Source organism: Geospiza fortis, unplaced genomic scaffold, assembly GCF_000277835.1.
Source record: "Geospiza fortis unplaced genomic scaffold, GeoFor_1.0 scaffold192, whole genome shotgun sequence".
Classification (NCBI taxonomy): Eukaryota; Metazoa; Chordata; class Aves; order Passeriformes; family Thraupidae; genus Geospiza; species Geospiza fortis.
In genome coordinates this window covers 824,970-840,469 of record NW_005054315.1, presented here as the reverse complement: position 1 = coordinate 840,469, position 15,500 = coordinate 824,970, and the positions used below count along the sequence as shown (strand labels likewise).

The window sequence follows — 15,500 nt, the reverse complement described above, 5'->3', positions numbered from 1 at the left end:
AAATATTCCAGCATCTCTGGCTATTATTAAGGAGCTGTAGGCATCATGATAGCCTGGCTCCACTAGATGTCCATCCAGAGAATGGAAAGGGTTAATGCAAAATAAAAGAGATGGCTATTGGAAGACAAGATGAAAGAAATGAAAGCAATTAATCAGCACAAGTGCTGCTGAGCCTCCTTCCAAAAATAGCAGATTTATTATGAGCAAGAACAGAAGTATCTTAGTGACATTGGCTTTGCGGTAGAAGAAATATAAATAGAAGCAAGCAGTTATGAAAGCAGTTGAAAGGAGAACTAGGAAACACATGAAAGACATTGAAATTACTTAATCTGATTACAAAGAGGTAGGAACCTCAACATTAAAGCTCATGTTAATATTCTCAAAATTAATTAAGAAAATAAAAATTATTAAGATGAACTAGGAAATAGGCATCCTCAGTAACCAACCTAATTTAGTTAAAGGGTTTTTTTTTTGTTTGGTTGTTTCTCTTTTTTTTTAATTAACAAATTATGAAAGCCAGGAGGGTAGATGGACTTGACTTATTTTCTTTCTTCCTTTGGCTTATGTGGACTGTAAATCAGTTGTCTGCTTACCCTTTCTCATTAGAATCACCTCTTTGTTCATTGGGAAAGGGTCTAAAAACTTCTTCATGTCCCTTGTTTTCTAATGGATTGTATCATTGAAATTTTATTTGGGAAAAAAATAGAACAAGGGAGATGATGGTACACACAATGCAGAGTCTTATTTTTAGATCCCTGTTTTGTTTTGGCACAGCTCAAAACAGAGTTCTTGGATGTGAACCAGCCCTTTGAAACTTTTGATGAGGTTTAAATCTGATTAATTTCTCTGAAGCATGACGCACCTACCCTGTTCACTTTGAGCCCACATTTCTCCCATTATATCTTGAGGCAACATGCAGCAACTTTCTGGGAGGAAAAGTCCTGCACATTGCTGCTACCTTCCCTTCCTTAAGAAGAGGTAACCCATTTTTATCAGTCGTGTTCGAACGTAGTCTGAGGTCTGATGCAAATCAACAAAAACACTTAGAGTTGACATGTGTTTGGCTGAATCTTTGGTCATACATTACTTTGGCACTGCAGATGGCTCAGATACACTAATGAGGTTGTAAGGAGAGTGATCAGCATTTATGGATGTAGGTGCGGTATGTCCATAAGAGGTATGGTTTTGGGTTTTTTTAAAGTTCTCTTGGGGTTTGTCTTAATAAATTATTCAAAAAAAGATAATGAGTACATCAGTTTTTAATGCAAAAAGTCCAGCCTCTTTGCCAACAATAAATATAATGGTAATAGTTAAAAAGAGAAGAACCTAATAAGTAACTCTGCATAAAAATGTAGGGGAAAAAATACTTGTCTCAAACTCATTGAAGAAAGAAGTATTAATATCAGTAGCAGAGCAAGGAATGCTGAGATGTCCAATGGATAAAAAGGCACCATAGAAAAATAGCTCTAGTTTTCTCCAGTGATGAAGGACCAACAGACAAATGCAACCTTAGATAGGAATGGAACCTAATATGAGGGGTTTCCCCTATGTATCATGCTGCAGAGAAGCCAAAACATTCCGCCTAGCCTGGATATACTGAGAGTCAGGCAAGCGTCAGCCTAAGTACTAAAGCTTCTCAGAGCACAGGCAGCCAGCTAACTCCCTAAGAGGTCCTCACAGCTAGAAATGTGGGTAAAATGCAAGTGCTTACGATTGCAGAGAGACTAAAAATAGCTAAATATTGATTAACTGAAATTATCAAGTACTTGCTAACTGATAAATTGTAGTAAGATGACTCAGGAAAAGTCCCAAGATTTTCCATTTAAAGTGCTGCTTGTGATAAGCAAAGGGAAATAGGCAAATGTAGGCTCTGTATGTTTTCAGTTGAGTCATCCTCATACTGCATCTTCTCCTGGATTTACAGTGCCTCCTAAATGCTCCAACCAAATTTACAATTTGTGCTTGATCAGTGAGACAGTTAAAACTCAATGTTGGGGTAGGCCCTTGTGTTCAGAAGGAAAAACTTTCAGGTTTCATGGTCTGTTTCCTGTCTTTCCATAGTAAACTCAGAAAAAATGACGGGAAAATGACCTGTGACAGGGAAATCAGTCAACAAGTTGATGTTTAATAAGTTGACGTTCATTTGAATGAAATGGAACAATTAGCCAAGTAGTGTGATTTGCATTCAGCCTGTGGTCTAAAGTAATGAATTTTGGCTATTGAGATAAAATTAATTCTGCTAAAATGAGATAGAATAGAACTACTAGGATGTAATATTTTACATTTTCACATGCAGTTAATAAGCAATTTTCAGCTGCAAATAGGATAATTTTCACTATACCATAATTACACTTTCATGGATATCTTTGATTGTTCTAATAGAGCTGCAAAGTGGATTGCAAAGCTCACAGCCCATTTACAGTAGATATCTTCAATCTAATCTTCAATATCTAACAATCAGCATGTGTCCACTGCATCCAAATGGATCTTTCTTTGTATTGAGAGAAATGTTTGACTTCTAAATGACTTCTAAACCAAGTGACAAGTACAACAAACTGAACCCTTAAGGAAAAAAAAAAGAGAGAGAAAACCAAATATTTTTTTACTTTTGTCCCCTGTTTTCATTGCTAGAAATAGTCATTCAGCATCAGTACATGAAAAGCTACCTTTCAATCAAGCAATTATCAGTTCAAATCCAATTGCAAGTTTCTAAACCATTTTCCTGTTAAAAACTCTCCTGGCCATGTAATCGCATTAGCTGTTGACTGGCTTCTATCTGGGCAAGGCTGAATGTCATGATTGATGCAGAAACTTGGCACATGCTGGCTCAGGCCAAAGAGCATTTCTAAAAGGATTATCCACAGAACAGCCCTTGATACAGGATCACAGAAGAATCCACAGCTGTGCTCACCCATCTCTACACTTAATGCTTTTTATGGCTATTCTATGAAGAATTACTGAAAAGCATTTTGTAGAGCTGTTCTCCATCTCTTGTGTATATGTTTTGGCTTTAAGTTTTCTTTGTGGATGCACAGTGGATCTATACCACCAGATGCTCTTTTTTTGGTCTAGCTATTATTGCACGGATTAAAGCAGGAAGACATAAGAAACTGCACATTAAGAACATATAAAAATTATGCAAAATATACTCAAAAATAGATGAAAATGTACTCAAAAATAGAGGGAAGTTTGAATTCATGATGTTTAGATTGTCATCTAGAAAATAGCTATGTGGTATAGGCAGGTAGACCACATCAAAGGTACAAGATAGATCAGTTCATGGTCATCCTGTTAAGATATGAGGGTGACTGTTTAAATACATACATATTTCCATGCATTATTCCTTCCAGTTAGTACCAGAATAAACTCTATTAGCATAAATTTGCATATTCTGATACACCTCTCCCCGTGTAACTCTAAATTTGTTATATCAGTGTTTCCAGTGGGACTGAATCCTGATGGCATCAGTCACATTCTGTAATTTTTATGGTGGTGGCTTACCATTTGAGGACATCTCCAAGCTTCCTTCTCCTTTTGGGGTTCTGCATTAGCATTGTTTTTTTTGTGGTCTTCAAGGGGGTTAACCTAAATTGCATATCTTGATGCTGCCAGTGCCAGATACATTCACTTCCCGGACCACACCTATAGACCTGGAAATATAATTAGAACACTCCAGCAGCTCAGAATTTTCTGCAACGACTTGCCCTTCAGAAGTGGGGTATAAGGAGAATCCTTGTTATTCAAAGGAACTCTTAACAGGAATCAGGATGCAGCCTGACGGAGTAGATGACCCTCTCTTCTCCAAGGTGTGGCATGGAGTGGAAAGAAATTGCACAGGAGACCCAAACAAACAGAAAAAAACCAGGTCAGGAGAACTTGTGGAGGAGACTAGCAGGCATACAGACCATAGCAGACACCCAGAAAGGCAGTGTGCTGGCAGGGGCTTGGCATTGCATCTAGGTTTCAAGAGAAGGGAATTTTTAGCTCCTTTAGAAGTTTACTTATTGAAAGAGCCTTTATTATGCTAACTCTGTGATCACTGCCCTCTGAAAAATTACCCAAAGAATGTATTTGGAATTAGCCGGTGAACTTTGTTCTGTGTTGCCAGCATATTTTGTTTGAACTTCATGCACAAACATGCACATTTCTCTATATAACACTCTCAATTTTTTTTTTCCTTCTCATGTAATTTTGCAGCTGCCTGAGAGAAAAACCAAAAAGAACCACTTGGTCTTGAGACTTCTAAATGCCCTTTTCTAGTCACAAGAAGAACAAAAATCAGTAATAGGGTACTCAGAATGTGTTTAAGTCATCTAAGACTTTAACTATATCTTTTACTAACATCAAAATTAAAGTGTGTTTATGTGAAAAATTTTCCTTACTCTGTGTGTGTATAAAAGAAAATGCTTAAATCACTGAATATACTGGAATAGAAAACTGATTTTCCATTAAACATTGCACTGACTCTAAATATTTCTAGGTTTATAACTGGCATAAAAATTAGAGAACAAAATTAGGTGAAAGGATGAGAGAAACTTGACTCATGCAGTAATGTGGTTTTTCAAGGTTCAGCATGTGGATGCACTGCCAGACAAAATTGCATTAAGTTTGTCTTTTGAAATGCTTTCCAAAATATTTTCAAAACTGTTGTGTTACAATATAATACAAATCCAGCTAATTCTGAAATAGATGATAAACATGATTAATTTTGTATTGGAAACTATTCAGAAATCTTTAGGCAAAAACTCTTGCCATCCTGATGAATTAAGAAGGGATAATATCACTCTAATAGATATTTTTGTACTAGTGTATGTCATAAGGCTTTGTAATTAAATAGTCCCTGATCCAATTACATATGCCAGTTTTGACAGCGTGTTGTTTAAAAATAAATTCCCTTTCATCATGGTCTTCAGACACCTACACACTGATAATGTGTAGATAAATTTCCACTCTGCCCCTTCAAAGAGACCATGCAAACCCCAAGTTTTCTGGATCAAGATCATGTACAACACCCCAAATTTTATTTTATATAACTTTTCTGGGTTTTGTTTTAATTATTTTCCTTTATTTTATTTTACTGTGCACACAAATAGACTGATGGGCAATTTGAACAAAAATAGCCTCAATTTAAGCCATGACTGTGAATCCAGATTAGACTGTCCCAGAGTGTTTTTGTGTGTACCTTGACTATTGCTACAGATTGCAGTTAGTATTGCTATATAGGGACTTCTTTAGCTCAGAGGAACCTGGATTTCAAGGTGCCCTTGTGATACTGGAGACTGGTTTTAAAATGAGTGTGATATTATACAGTGCTAGATAAAAAGAGCTGATTACAAAGCTTTCATTCTTGTCAGTACCTAGGAAAATATCAGTACCAGCTCCTGTAGCCAAATCCTACCACTCTTAACTACAGAAAGAAAGATTTTCCTATATAGTGTCTATTAGTTTCTTCAGGTTGTATCACAGGGAGTTAATTTCTGTCTATATAAATAAACAATGCATTATAAAGCAAATACCCATGACAACAGTGATGGTTTTTCTTTGCCATAAAGGTCTTATATTTCAATAACAGATGAATAATAAGTACATGTCTGTAGATTCAGAGAGGTTAAGAACATAAGACCACACCTGCTGCCTGGAGATTCTGAACTCTCCACCCATGAAGCTGTTCTAACCTGGGCTGGATGAAACCAGAGCAACCACACCCACTTCAGAACTTTGATTTGGGACCTCCAGAGTTCCCTTCCGTTCTACATTCATGCTTACATTTATATGCTTATACATAAATATACATATATATGTGTATATGTGTATATATGTGTGTGTATTTCTTAACAGTTCATCTTGACAAAATAAGAACTCTAATGATCAGACTTTTCACATTTCCACATTTTCAACTATGTATATATCTGGACATTTAAATACAGGTTTAATATAGGGTTTTTTTTTTGGGTTTTGTTTTTGTTTTGTTCTGTTTTGGTTTTGGTTTGGTTTGCTTTTTTGGGTTTTTTGGGGGGGGGGTGGTTTTTTGTTTGTTTCTTTGTTTGTTTTTTGGTTTTTTGGCTACTTCTGTATATTCTTTTCATTGCTATCCAACTAGCATTCCAGTCATCTAACAAATAGTGTTCTGCTACTTTTGCTGATCATTCTTTCCAACTATTTCTACAGCTTTAAGCTGCCTTTATTCAGTCGTGCAAGACCACAGACAGGGACACTTTGGTTATGTAGTTTAAAAGACTATTTCAAAGAAGTTGTACTTGGGGACTGACTGTGGTGCACAGGAATTCCTTTTACAAAATTTAGTAATTGGACAATAGTATACTGCCACTTCTGAGCTCTGTAACAAGAGTGCCATAAGACCATTCTTTAAACCTGTGTATGTGACAGGAATCATCCCAAGCTGTTCAATAGTTTTTGTACATGCCCTTTTGCCCAGCTGATAATCGATCTCTTTTTTCTAATTCGGTTTTGGTGAAAGGTGACTGACTTATGGTATAGGGATAACTGTCTTTCTGGATTCTAAGATTTTAGCCTGTTGATTTGGCAATCACAGAAAGAGATATTTAAAGGAAAGAAATTATGTCTGTGTGGCAAAAAGTCCTTGGGTAGAAGAGGACTGTTTCATTATTATGTCACCTCTTATGAGATGACATTTGATTTATATTGCTTCTCCAAATTGCTTTCAGCACAGAATAAAGTGGATGTAATAGCACTCCATGTTGGTACAAAAAAAAAAAAAAAAGAAAATTCATTGTCAAAGAACAAGAAGTGAAAATAAATCCCAAAGTAGAAAAGGCGGTGATGAAGGTAGGCTGCTGTAACTTCAATTTTCTACCTGCTTGTGAAATATAATACTGTCTCCAATTAAATAAGCACAGAGCTGTATTTCTAAACAAGGCAAATCCTAATTCTGTTTTACTGCAAAGTTTAATGGAGAAGTCTTCCCCCTCACTCCTTTCTCCATTCTTCCCCCTGCTCTCTTAAATAAATAGTGCCAGAGATGTGTTGCATCTCCACAAGTTACCAGCTGTAGTGACCTTGACATGCACAATCTAGGTGGGAAAATAGTATATCAAAGTCTTTAGCTATTGAATAAAAGCTCTGATTAATTTTTTATATTGAAGCAATTAAAAAAATGCTGTAGCTTAAAAGTAAACTTCTTTAATAAAAGGAAAAGGTGAAATTTAAGATTGGGACAGTAGATTTTACTTGACAGATGAGAAAAAGCAGTTGTTGGACTCACTGTCATTCATCAGCAGTTTGAACCTCCATGGATAGGTATTGGTTGATCTTACATAGGAAGCATTGCATTATTTTGGACATTGCATAAAAAAAGTATGGCTTCAGTAAAATATTTAGGGATGAGTGTAGATCTTACTTGAAATTTAAGCTAAAATTATGCAGACTGTTGCACTCCTTAGAGGACAATTACATCCCAGTGAGATATTTCAATTACAGTAATAGTGTGATTTTGTTTATTTGGTTCATTTATTTGAATTTACTGCATTCTTGCTTTATCTTTCTCTGAAAGTATTTAAGATAAGTATTTCATACTGTTTGTCCTTATTTTGAAATACAGTAAAATCTGATAAATTTTATACAATACTGCTGACCAAATTGAGATATTCTGACCTCTAATGGTGAAAACCATGCCAGAAAAAATAGGCAATAATCTGTGATTACCATATTAAATGACATTTACAGAAGCAAAACAGAATTATAAATTTCCATCTATGTCCAAATAAATTGTTCAGAGGAAATGGCATAATAAAAGTTCAGCACCTTTCCTGCTGCTGTAAATGGGTATATTCACATTTCAGTAATTTTGGAGGAAATGAATATTGAATTTTCTTACTTGTGAGTCTGCATGCACTTGAATACTATTCCTTTATTTCACTGCTTCAGAAATCTTAATTCAGTGACATTTGTGTGAAGTAAGAGCAAGTATCCATTTGACCAATCCAAGTATAAATGTGATGCATAGCGCATGCCAGAGCCTGCTCTATTTTTCAGTCCTCTGTGCTTTGAAATAGGTTTTGTTTTTCATTTGACAAACTGGCAGCACAACTCCTTACAGCTGTTACAACATTTTCATGGCAATGCATATTATTGTGGACTCATAGTCTGTGTCTTATATGCATGACAGATGTATTTTTAAAATTCTCAGTCAGTAGGATTTTTTTTCTTCTTTAAACAACTGAACACCTCTAATCCATGTTCAGTAGGTATAAACATACATAGCATTTTAATGAAAAATGATCTCCGCATAATAATCCTATTGTTTCTTTTAAACACCAAAAAAAAATTTTACACTTGGATTTTAATGTATGAGAAATTTGGCTCTGCTGACTCTCTTCTTTATGTTAATTTTCCACATAATTTAATGGAATTGGATCATTTAGTATAGGATTATTAAACCATCCCACAATATTTTTTTGTCTAAAACAGTTATCTACTAAATCTGAACTGACTTAACTGCTATAAAATATGTTTAGCATGCATAGAAACACATACACTTAATTTCTAAGACATTTTTATCAGATTTTGCTCTAAGGCACAGTACACTAAGGAATAAACAAACAAATAGATTGGTTTATTTATAAACAATAAAGTCCAAAGCAAGCACCTAAACCAAACACTGATTAATTTTTCCATTCCACATATTCTAAGCTCCCATAGGAATATATGCAGCTGGGAGGCATTTCTGAACAGGGACATGCAAATGATTGTTTGGGTTTTCTGTTTGTTTATTTGGCTGCTCTGTAGTCAAAAAGCTCATTTCAGCCTTTGTGCTGCTCCAGTAGAACTCTCTGTGTTTCTTTCTTTTCCATAGAAACAAAATGGTGGCCTTCTCATTTCAAAATACATTTCAACTAACCTACTCCCCAAAACTGCCCTTTCTACATTTGTTCAGCTGTTCTTGTGGTAATATGTAAATTCATTTTCTTAGGAGATACTTTGAAATAATTGATATGGCCTTTTTCTGACTAGAGCTATATTTCAGGAACAAGAAAATCCCACAAACAGACCTCTTAGAGGGAATAACAGCCACAATTATTTTGGCTTAGCAGATATTAATTCAAGTACTTTGCCTTGTGCATGATCTAATAATCTGGCACATTAAAACAATAAAGATTTCAGCAGCAGAAATGTGTAACCATAAGGTTGTCTGGCACAAATGCATGCAGCAGTGATTATTTTTGTTTTCTCCTGCATAAAACTTCACAGATTTGAAATATGGAAATACTTTGCTCTTCTAGAGACACAATGCATCTTACACTTCCTCAGTACACTGGTATGTAGGGAACATGAATCTACAGTGTTAAAGGACCAGTGAAGCTATAATTAATTTTCCTTAAATAAATAAGTCCCAAACATTGGATAGATCTGTACATTATGCAATTATATATTTAGCTGACCCAATAAATATTAATACCACTAATTTAAACAGAGAGAGATAAAATATGTTCTGCCTGAATAAGCAACTCATTACAACAGTTTCATAGATGAGGAAATACGCTAAGATAAAATCAATTTTTTGTTTTGTTTTCCCCTTTCTTCTTATCAAAATAGTTTTTCACTGTAAGAACAGAAGAGAAAATAATGAAGGAAAATAATGGTCCTCCCAAACAGTAAAATCACAGAAACTCTTATATTTTAATTACATATTAGCCCACCAGCAGTCTTTGAGGAGATTTAGAGATGAGTTTTATGCACATTTGGAATGCTACATATAGACTTCAATGGATTTTTTTTACATTATGTGACTCTATGTTCATGAAAATAAAATTTCTTTTTCCTTTGACCAAGGTAAATGATTTAAAATGACTTTCATACAGAGAGCATGTAAGCACACAATTTTGTATGGCTGAAACCTGGGAGAACCATATTCATTTTTTGCCAGTTGCAGCAGTCAGCTCTGCTACTGACTGGCAGAAAATTTGTAGGAATACTTCCATAATCCATGGATTTTTACATTATAATTTTCCCTTCTGTATTTATGACTCGGCAGAACTAAAATATGAAGAACATCCAGAAAACACTTCACAGGGAAGCTGTAAAACACCAGCCTAAAAACTAGAACAGTCCAAACTGCATTTATTTTTAAGAGGAGCCTGGATATACCAGCACATTTTCAGACCTACTGAAACCATACTGAGGCTGAAGGAATAAGGAAAAGTGCCTGTAAAAATTTTTGTAATTCATAGGTTCTCAAGAACATAGTCTGTTGTATCAAAAAATTCACAGGTGCTAGACATGTTTTCATCCACAAGTTTTTCAGAGATACCAGAGAAACTTGAATGACATTTTTAAATTATGAGTTCATTCAATAGATTCAAGTGTTACGGTGCTGGAGAATGTTTTACTGTGTTTTTGACAGAAAAATTCTCATCTTTGTGTGTATATCTTGTAGTCAATTGTGGTTGCCATAAATTGTGAAATTATTTGCACTGCTGTTCAAGGCATCTTTTTTATGCCTGAAGGTGTAAGAATTCAATCAAACAGGGACTATGAAATCTTCCATTTACAATGCAGAAACCAGATTGTGTAACCAAAAGAGCAAGATTGAACAGATTGAACACTCAATTGTTCCTCAGAAGTTTTCATTGTCAGCTCTGAGTCCACAAAATCTAATCCTGACCCTTGCCCCCCCTCATCTGGGGTGATAGAGGGTAATAAAGCATTGGATAAAAAACATATTTTGAGAATGTGGCATGTATTTCATTAGCAGAATAGCTCTTTCAAGAAATAGGTTATTGAGAGCTAGTCTCCCACTTCTGTTGCTAATATATTTTATATATATACCATGTGTGAATTTTCAGAGTACAGGTCTTGACTAATTATTGGGACATGATTTTTAATCAATCAAGTCCAGTTAAAAGGCAAAATTCTCTGTGTATCTAAGCCTGTAAGTCATATAAATATAAATGACCTATGTTCCCATTGTGTTTTATTTTGCTAGTGGTCAGAACAGTGCAGATTATTTTTCTTTATATAGATTGGTATTTATTGTATTCTTTCCTGTGATTGATGATAACTGATGCTGTCATTCCTAAGGCTGTATGCAAAAATTACAGGACTTACTTGCATTGGCACTGCAAAATAAGCACATTCATTTCAGTATTTATGTGTGTGTGATACTTTTCATAATCTATGTCTTCTAGAAGAATAATTTATTTGACATATGAGAAGCAATTTTTCTCAGACTGCATATAAACATTTCAGAATGCATTTGTTGAAGAAAGAGCAAAGAATAGAGGTAGATTGACAAGTAGATTTATTTAATTATATGTGATTAGTATAATTAAAACTTTTTTTTTATTATGAATAATAATAGAGTAATATAGAAGAAATATTTGTGAAGAAAATATTATCTCTTGGCTATATAGTTGCCCAGCTATAAGACAGAGGCAAAGTGTGCTCTCTCTTGGTCAATTCTGTATTTGGGGTGCTGGACACTTCCCTAGAAGAAGACATCACTGATTAAAGACAAGAATCTCATCTAAGTATTCTAACTATGAGGGTATTGAAAAGGTGAATGGTTACATACATGCCAAAATTACATCCTCCTACTTTGTACAAAGCACGACCCCATGCTAGTTTTGGGGCAAAGACCAAGAGATGACTCTGGTTTGGATTCACCAAATGGGACGGGCTTAACATATCCTACCAGGTAGCTTCAGGCAGTTTCCTTGTTAGTGTTTCCTTGTCAGTGTGCACAACTGCTGAAGTGTCTCATCAGAGACATTTAACTTTTTGTTTGTATTGTGGCCTAACTGTGTTTGAAGTCTTGACAAGATGGGCAAGTACACATATATAAACTACTTTGTTCCTTCTCTGGGATGTCTGGAAACACACAGGGAGAAGCCCATGTTTAAACTGGTACTGAGCTTTCTGCTGACTAATCAAGAAGGCATGTAGAGGGGCTGTCAGGGTGATTTGCAGTGTTAACAAAACAGTTTAAAAAGTCCCACTTGTTTAGCTGTATCAGGACTCACCTTCCCAAGGACGGATGTCCATGGTTTAGGTATTGCAATGGTTGTCTGTACCTTACTCCAGCCTTTAAACATCTATCAAGTGATGAAGCAGGTTTGAGCTAAACTTTGTGATACATGAAGTTTAATTGGCACTCTGGGGGCTCTTGTTCATGTGTGTAAGTATATGAAGGGAGTTTATAAAGAAGAAAGAAACGAGCTGTTTTTCAGAGGTGCCCAGTGACCGAGAAAGAGCCAATGGACTCAACATGAAACAAGGAGGTTCCCTCTGAATATCAGGAAACATTTTCACTGTGACGGTGACTGAGCATTGGCCCAGACTGACAGACTGTGGAGTCTCCATTCTTGTAGATATTTCAAATTTCTTTGGACATGGTCCTGAATATGGGTCAACTCTAGATGGCCCTGCGTGGGCAGAGGGATTAGACCAGATGACCACAAGATGTCCCTTTCAAATCCAGCCATTCTGCGAGTCTGTGACGACATGATGTGTGTTTTCTCAACAGGATTTTAGAGTTCTGGCTTCTTTCACTGATTCATTGTTACAGAGATTGATATCTAGGTCTTAATACCATAGGGTGCGGAGAATAAAAGCACATGGCACTATTTTTATCTTATAATTTAAATAAAGATTTAATCTCAATGCTTGGCTGGGTTTCTTGGGCAGGAATGTATCTGCTAAGCAGTACAATCATTGGAACAAAATATTCTGTGCAAGTTAGAACAAGAATTAGGACAGGAAGTGCAATGGAGTTTTCCCATTCTAAAGGTATTATTTTCAGCTGATAAATTCCAAATTCATTAAAATTTTCACTCTACATTTATTTTCATTTAATATTAAAAATAATATTTTAAATGGAATCATTAGACATATTTATGTTGTATGGTCAGCTTGAGCTTTAGCTAAGTGTATTCATTGACAGAAGTCCTTTAATGGTAATCTACAGAAATGTTATTAGAAGAAGCATACTGTGAAACTAGTATTTGATTATTGTTGAGTTGCAAACATGCAACATCATCTCTACTGTGCAAATGTCTGTGGATTTTGCTTATAAATATATGACAGTTAACTTTTATTGCACACTTACGCTCCTCAACAGGCTTTTTAATTTTTAAAGCTGAAAGCTCTGATCTCAAATACTCTGCAATTTCCTTGATGTCTTTTCTCTTAAATTGCTTGTATATTTTCTTAGTCCCATTTTCCCATTAGAGTAAATGAATTAAGACTGTTCTGTTCTACAAGGATCAGCTGCACTGTCCTTTCTTAAAAATATCAGTAAACAGCACAGAATTTAGCTGGTATATCAGTGATGTACCACTGTGTCACAAACACACCCTGCTAAGCAAAAAAATTTCATTCCACATAAACCTTGCTCCTTGTTTTTTTGTATTTTACTAAAATACTCATTTTAGTAATTTTGATCACAATTTCTTCCTCACCATAATTTTCCATTACTGTGTTTTGTAAAAACTGCAATACTCTGATTTTAAGAGTATATGACTGCCTAAGAAGTCCTTGCTAGCTTTGGTGAAATTATTTACAACTCTGCAACGTGACCACAAAATGATAGTGATGTATGATGGTTTTTCTTGGATAACACTTAGCATCCTATCCTACTTGCTTCAAAGAGACCTAAGTGATCACTTAGCAACAGAATTACAGACCTTAGGGGATTAAGAAAATCACAGAATATTCAGTATTTTTACTTAAATAAGACATACCAAATAAGTGGAGAGGAAAAACAAAACCACTTGGACATTTTTGAAAAGTTCCATTTTGCATGTAATTTGTCATTTATAATCACAGTGATTTAAATAGTATTAGGGCAGATTATCGTTCTCTGTACTTCCTGCAGACATACACTCACAAATGTACACGTGCACACCTGTCTGTGAGTCTGAGGAAAATACACCCTGTGACAGGATGTTTGTCATATGGCACAGGCTCAGAGGGGCACAGTTCTTCCACTGAATGGAAATGCATGAGTTTTCCTTACTACAGTTCAAAATGTGACCAAGCACCAGACCCCCCCTGAAGTTCACAAGGTTTTTGAGGTTTGCTGAACTGCTTCTCAGTTAAGTTATTCATGAACAGCTTTGCTCATGGGTGAGTGTGACTTGTGTTTGCATGTGCATGTGATTTACACAAAATGTGATGCAACATAGAAAAGTAAAAGAACCCCTCATCAGCAGCAACCAGCCCAACAGAGCAGGGATGGTGTGACTTTACAGGAAATACACCTAATGCAAAATTATATGTTTCAACAGTGGGAACATTTCAAAACCTTTGGCTGTGGTTTGGCATGTGCTAATGAAATCCAAAGAGAAAACTCTGTGTTTCTGTTTTGGTTTTTATTTTCAACCCCTTACACTGATCTTAACAGTTGCAAAACTGATATTGGATATGCAAGATTTTTATGTGAAAAGGTCTAATGTTTTTAAAAAGAAAATTAATAGCTCTCATTCCCCAATAATAACATCGTTACAAGCAGGTGAGTTTTGCTGGGATTCCCTGAAAGGGAAGGAGGTGTAATGATGTAGTGACAAAATTATTTCTGCGTAGGGTGTGCTGTGGAAACATAATGGGCAATATGCAGTGAAGTGAGAACAGAGCTGCTGCAGGTGTGCAGCTTTGCAAGGTGCTAATTAAAAAGCAGGTGAACACAAGTAAGGAACAGAGTTGGCACTTACAGAGGTGGTGGGGAATGAAGTTATAGTGCAAACTCTATGTCTTGTAGTGGACAATGATGAAAGGTCCTGATTCTTGTTTTGCCTGATGTAGCTACAGCTGAACAAATTTAGTCCAGAGTAAATGTTCAATTCTGTGTCTTAGAAACAGCAATCCTACCCTGTTATAAAATGCCGACAAGAAATTGAGAAAGACTTCTCTTGTTAACTCGCGTGTGTTAAATTTTAAAATCTGTTGTGGGAAATGGAACACTGACAAAGGTAGACATGCTTTTCCAAAATTTGTGCTATAGGCTGCTGAATTTAAACTGTCATTTGAATGCCAGCTGCCAAATAAATCAAACCTGGTATTTCCTAGTGAAAAAAACAAAACATCAATTTTAACTGTTATTAGGAAGGCAAAGTAGGAAGCAAATCTCTCCCATGCTTCAAGTCTAAAATAAATTTTTCCATCAAGACAATAAATCAAATTTCCAAGAATTTGCATGATCCAGTAATAAATCAGAAAATTGTAATTGACCAATACAATATTTCATTTTGATTGTTTGAAAGTCCTGAATTCCAATTTTTCTAGGTATTTACATTTTTTCATAAATATAAAATTGAAATTTAAAAATTGTATTCTGGATCTGAAAAAGGAAGTTTTTACTGAAGATATGAACTGTGAATTTTAAAGTTCAAAAAATATGGAAATGTGAGGTCATGTCCACTTTTAAACTTCATGTTTTTCAACATCTCTAACACTTTTTCCAGAGCCTAATTTTGAAAAGAATGTCATTGCTGGGCATTGATGCATAGACAGAGTATTTTTGCTTT

The 15,500-nt window shown here is 35.3% G+C and overlaps 1 protein-coding gene across 1 annotated transcript in view; it reads right to left on the bottom strand.

Annotated features, from left to right (window-relative positions):
* The window catches only part of PRKX (protein kinase X-linked), a 92,575-nt gene extending 80,554 nt beyond the window's left edge, over positions 1–12,021 (bottom strand). The window contains exon 1 of the mRNA XM_005420014.2: positions 12,000–12,021. Within this exon, the coding sequence (XP_005420071.1) occupies positions 12,000–12,021 (22 nt within the window). The remainder of the gene's footprint in view (positions 1–11,999) is intronic.
* Positions 12,022–15,500: the final 3,479 nt, after the last annotated feature.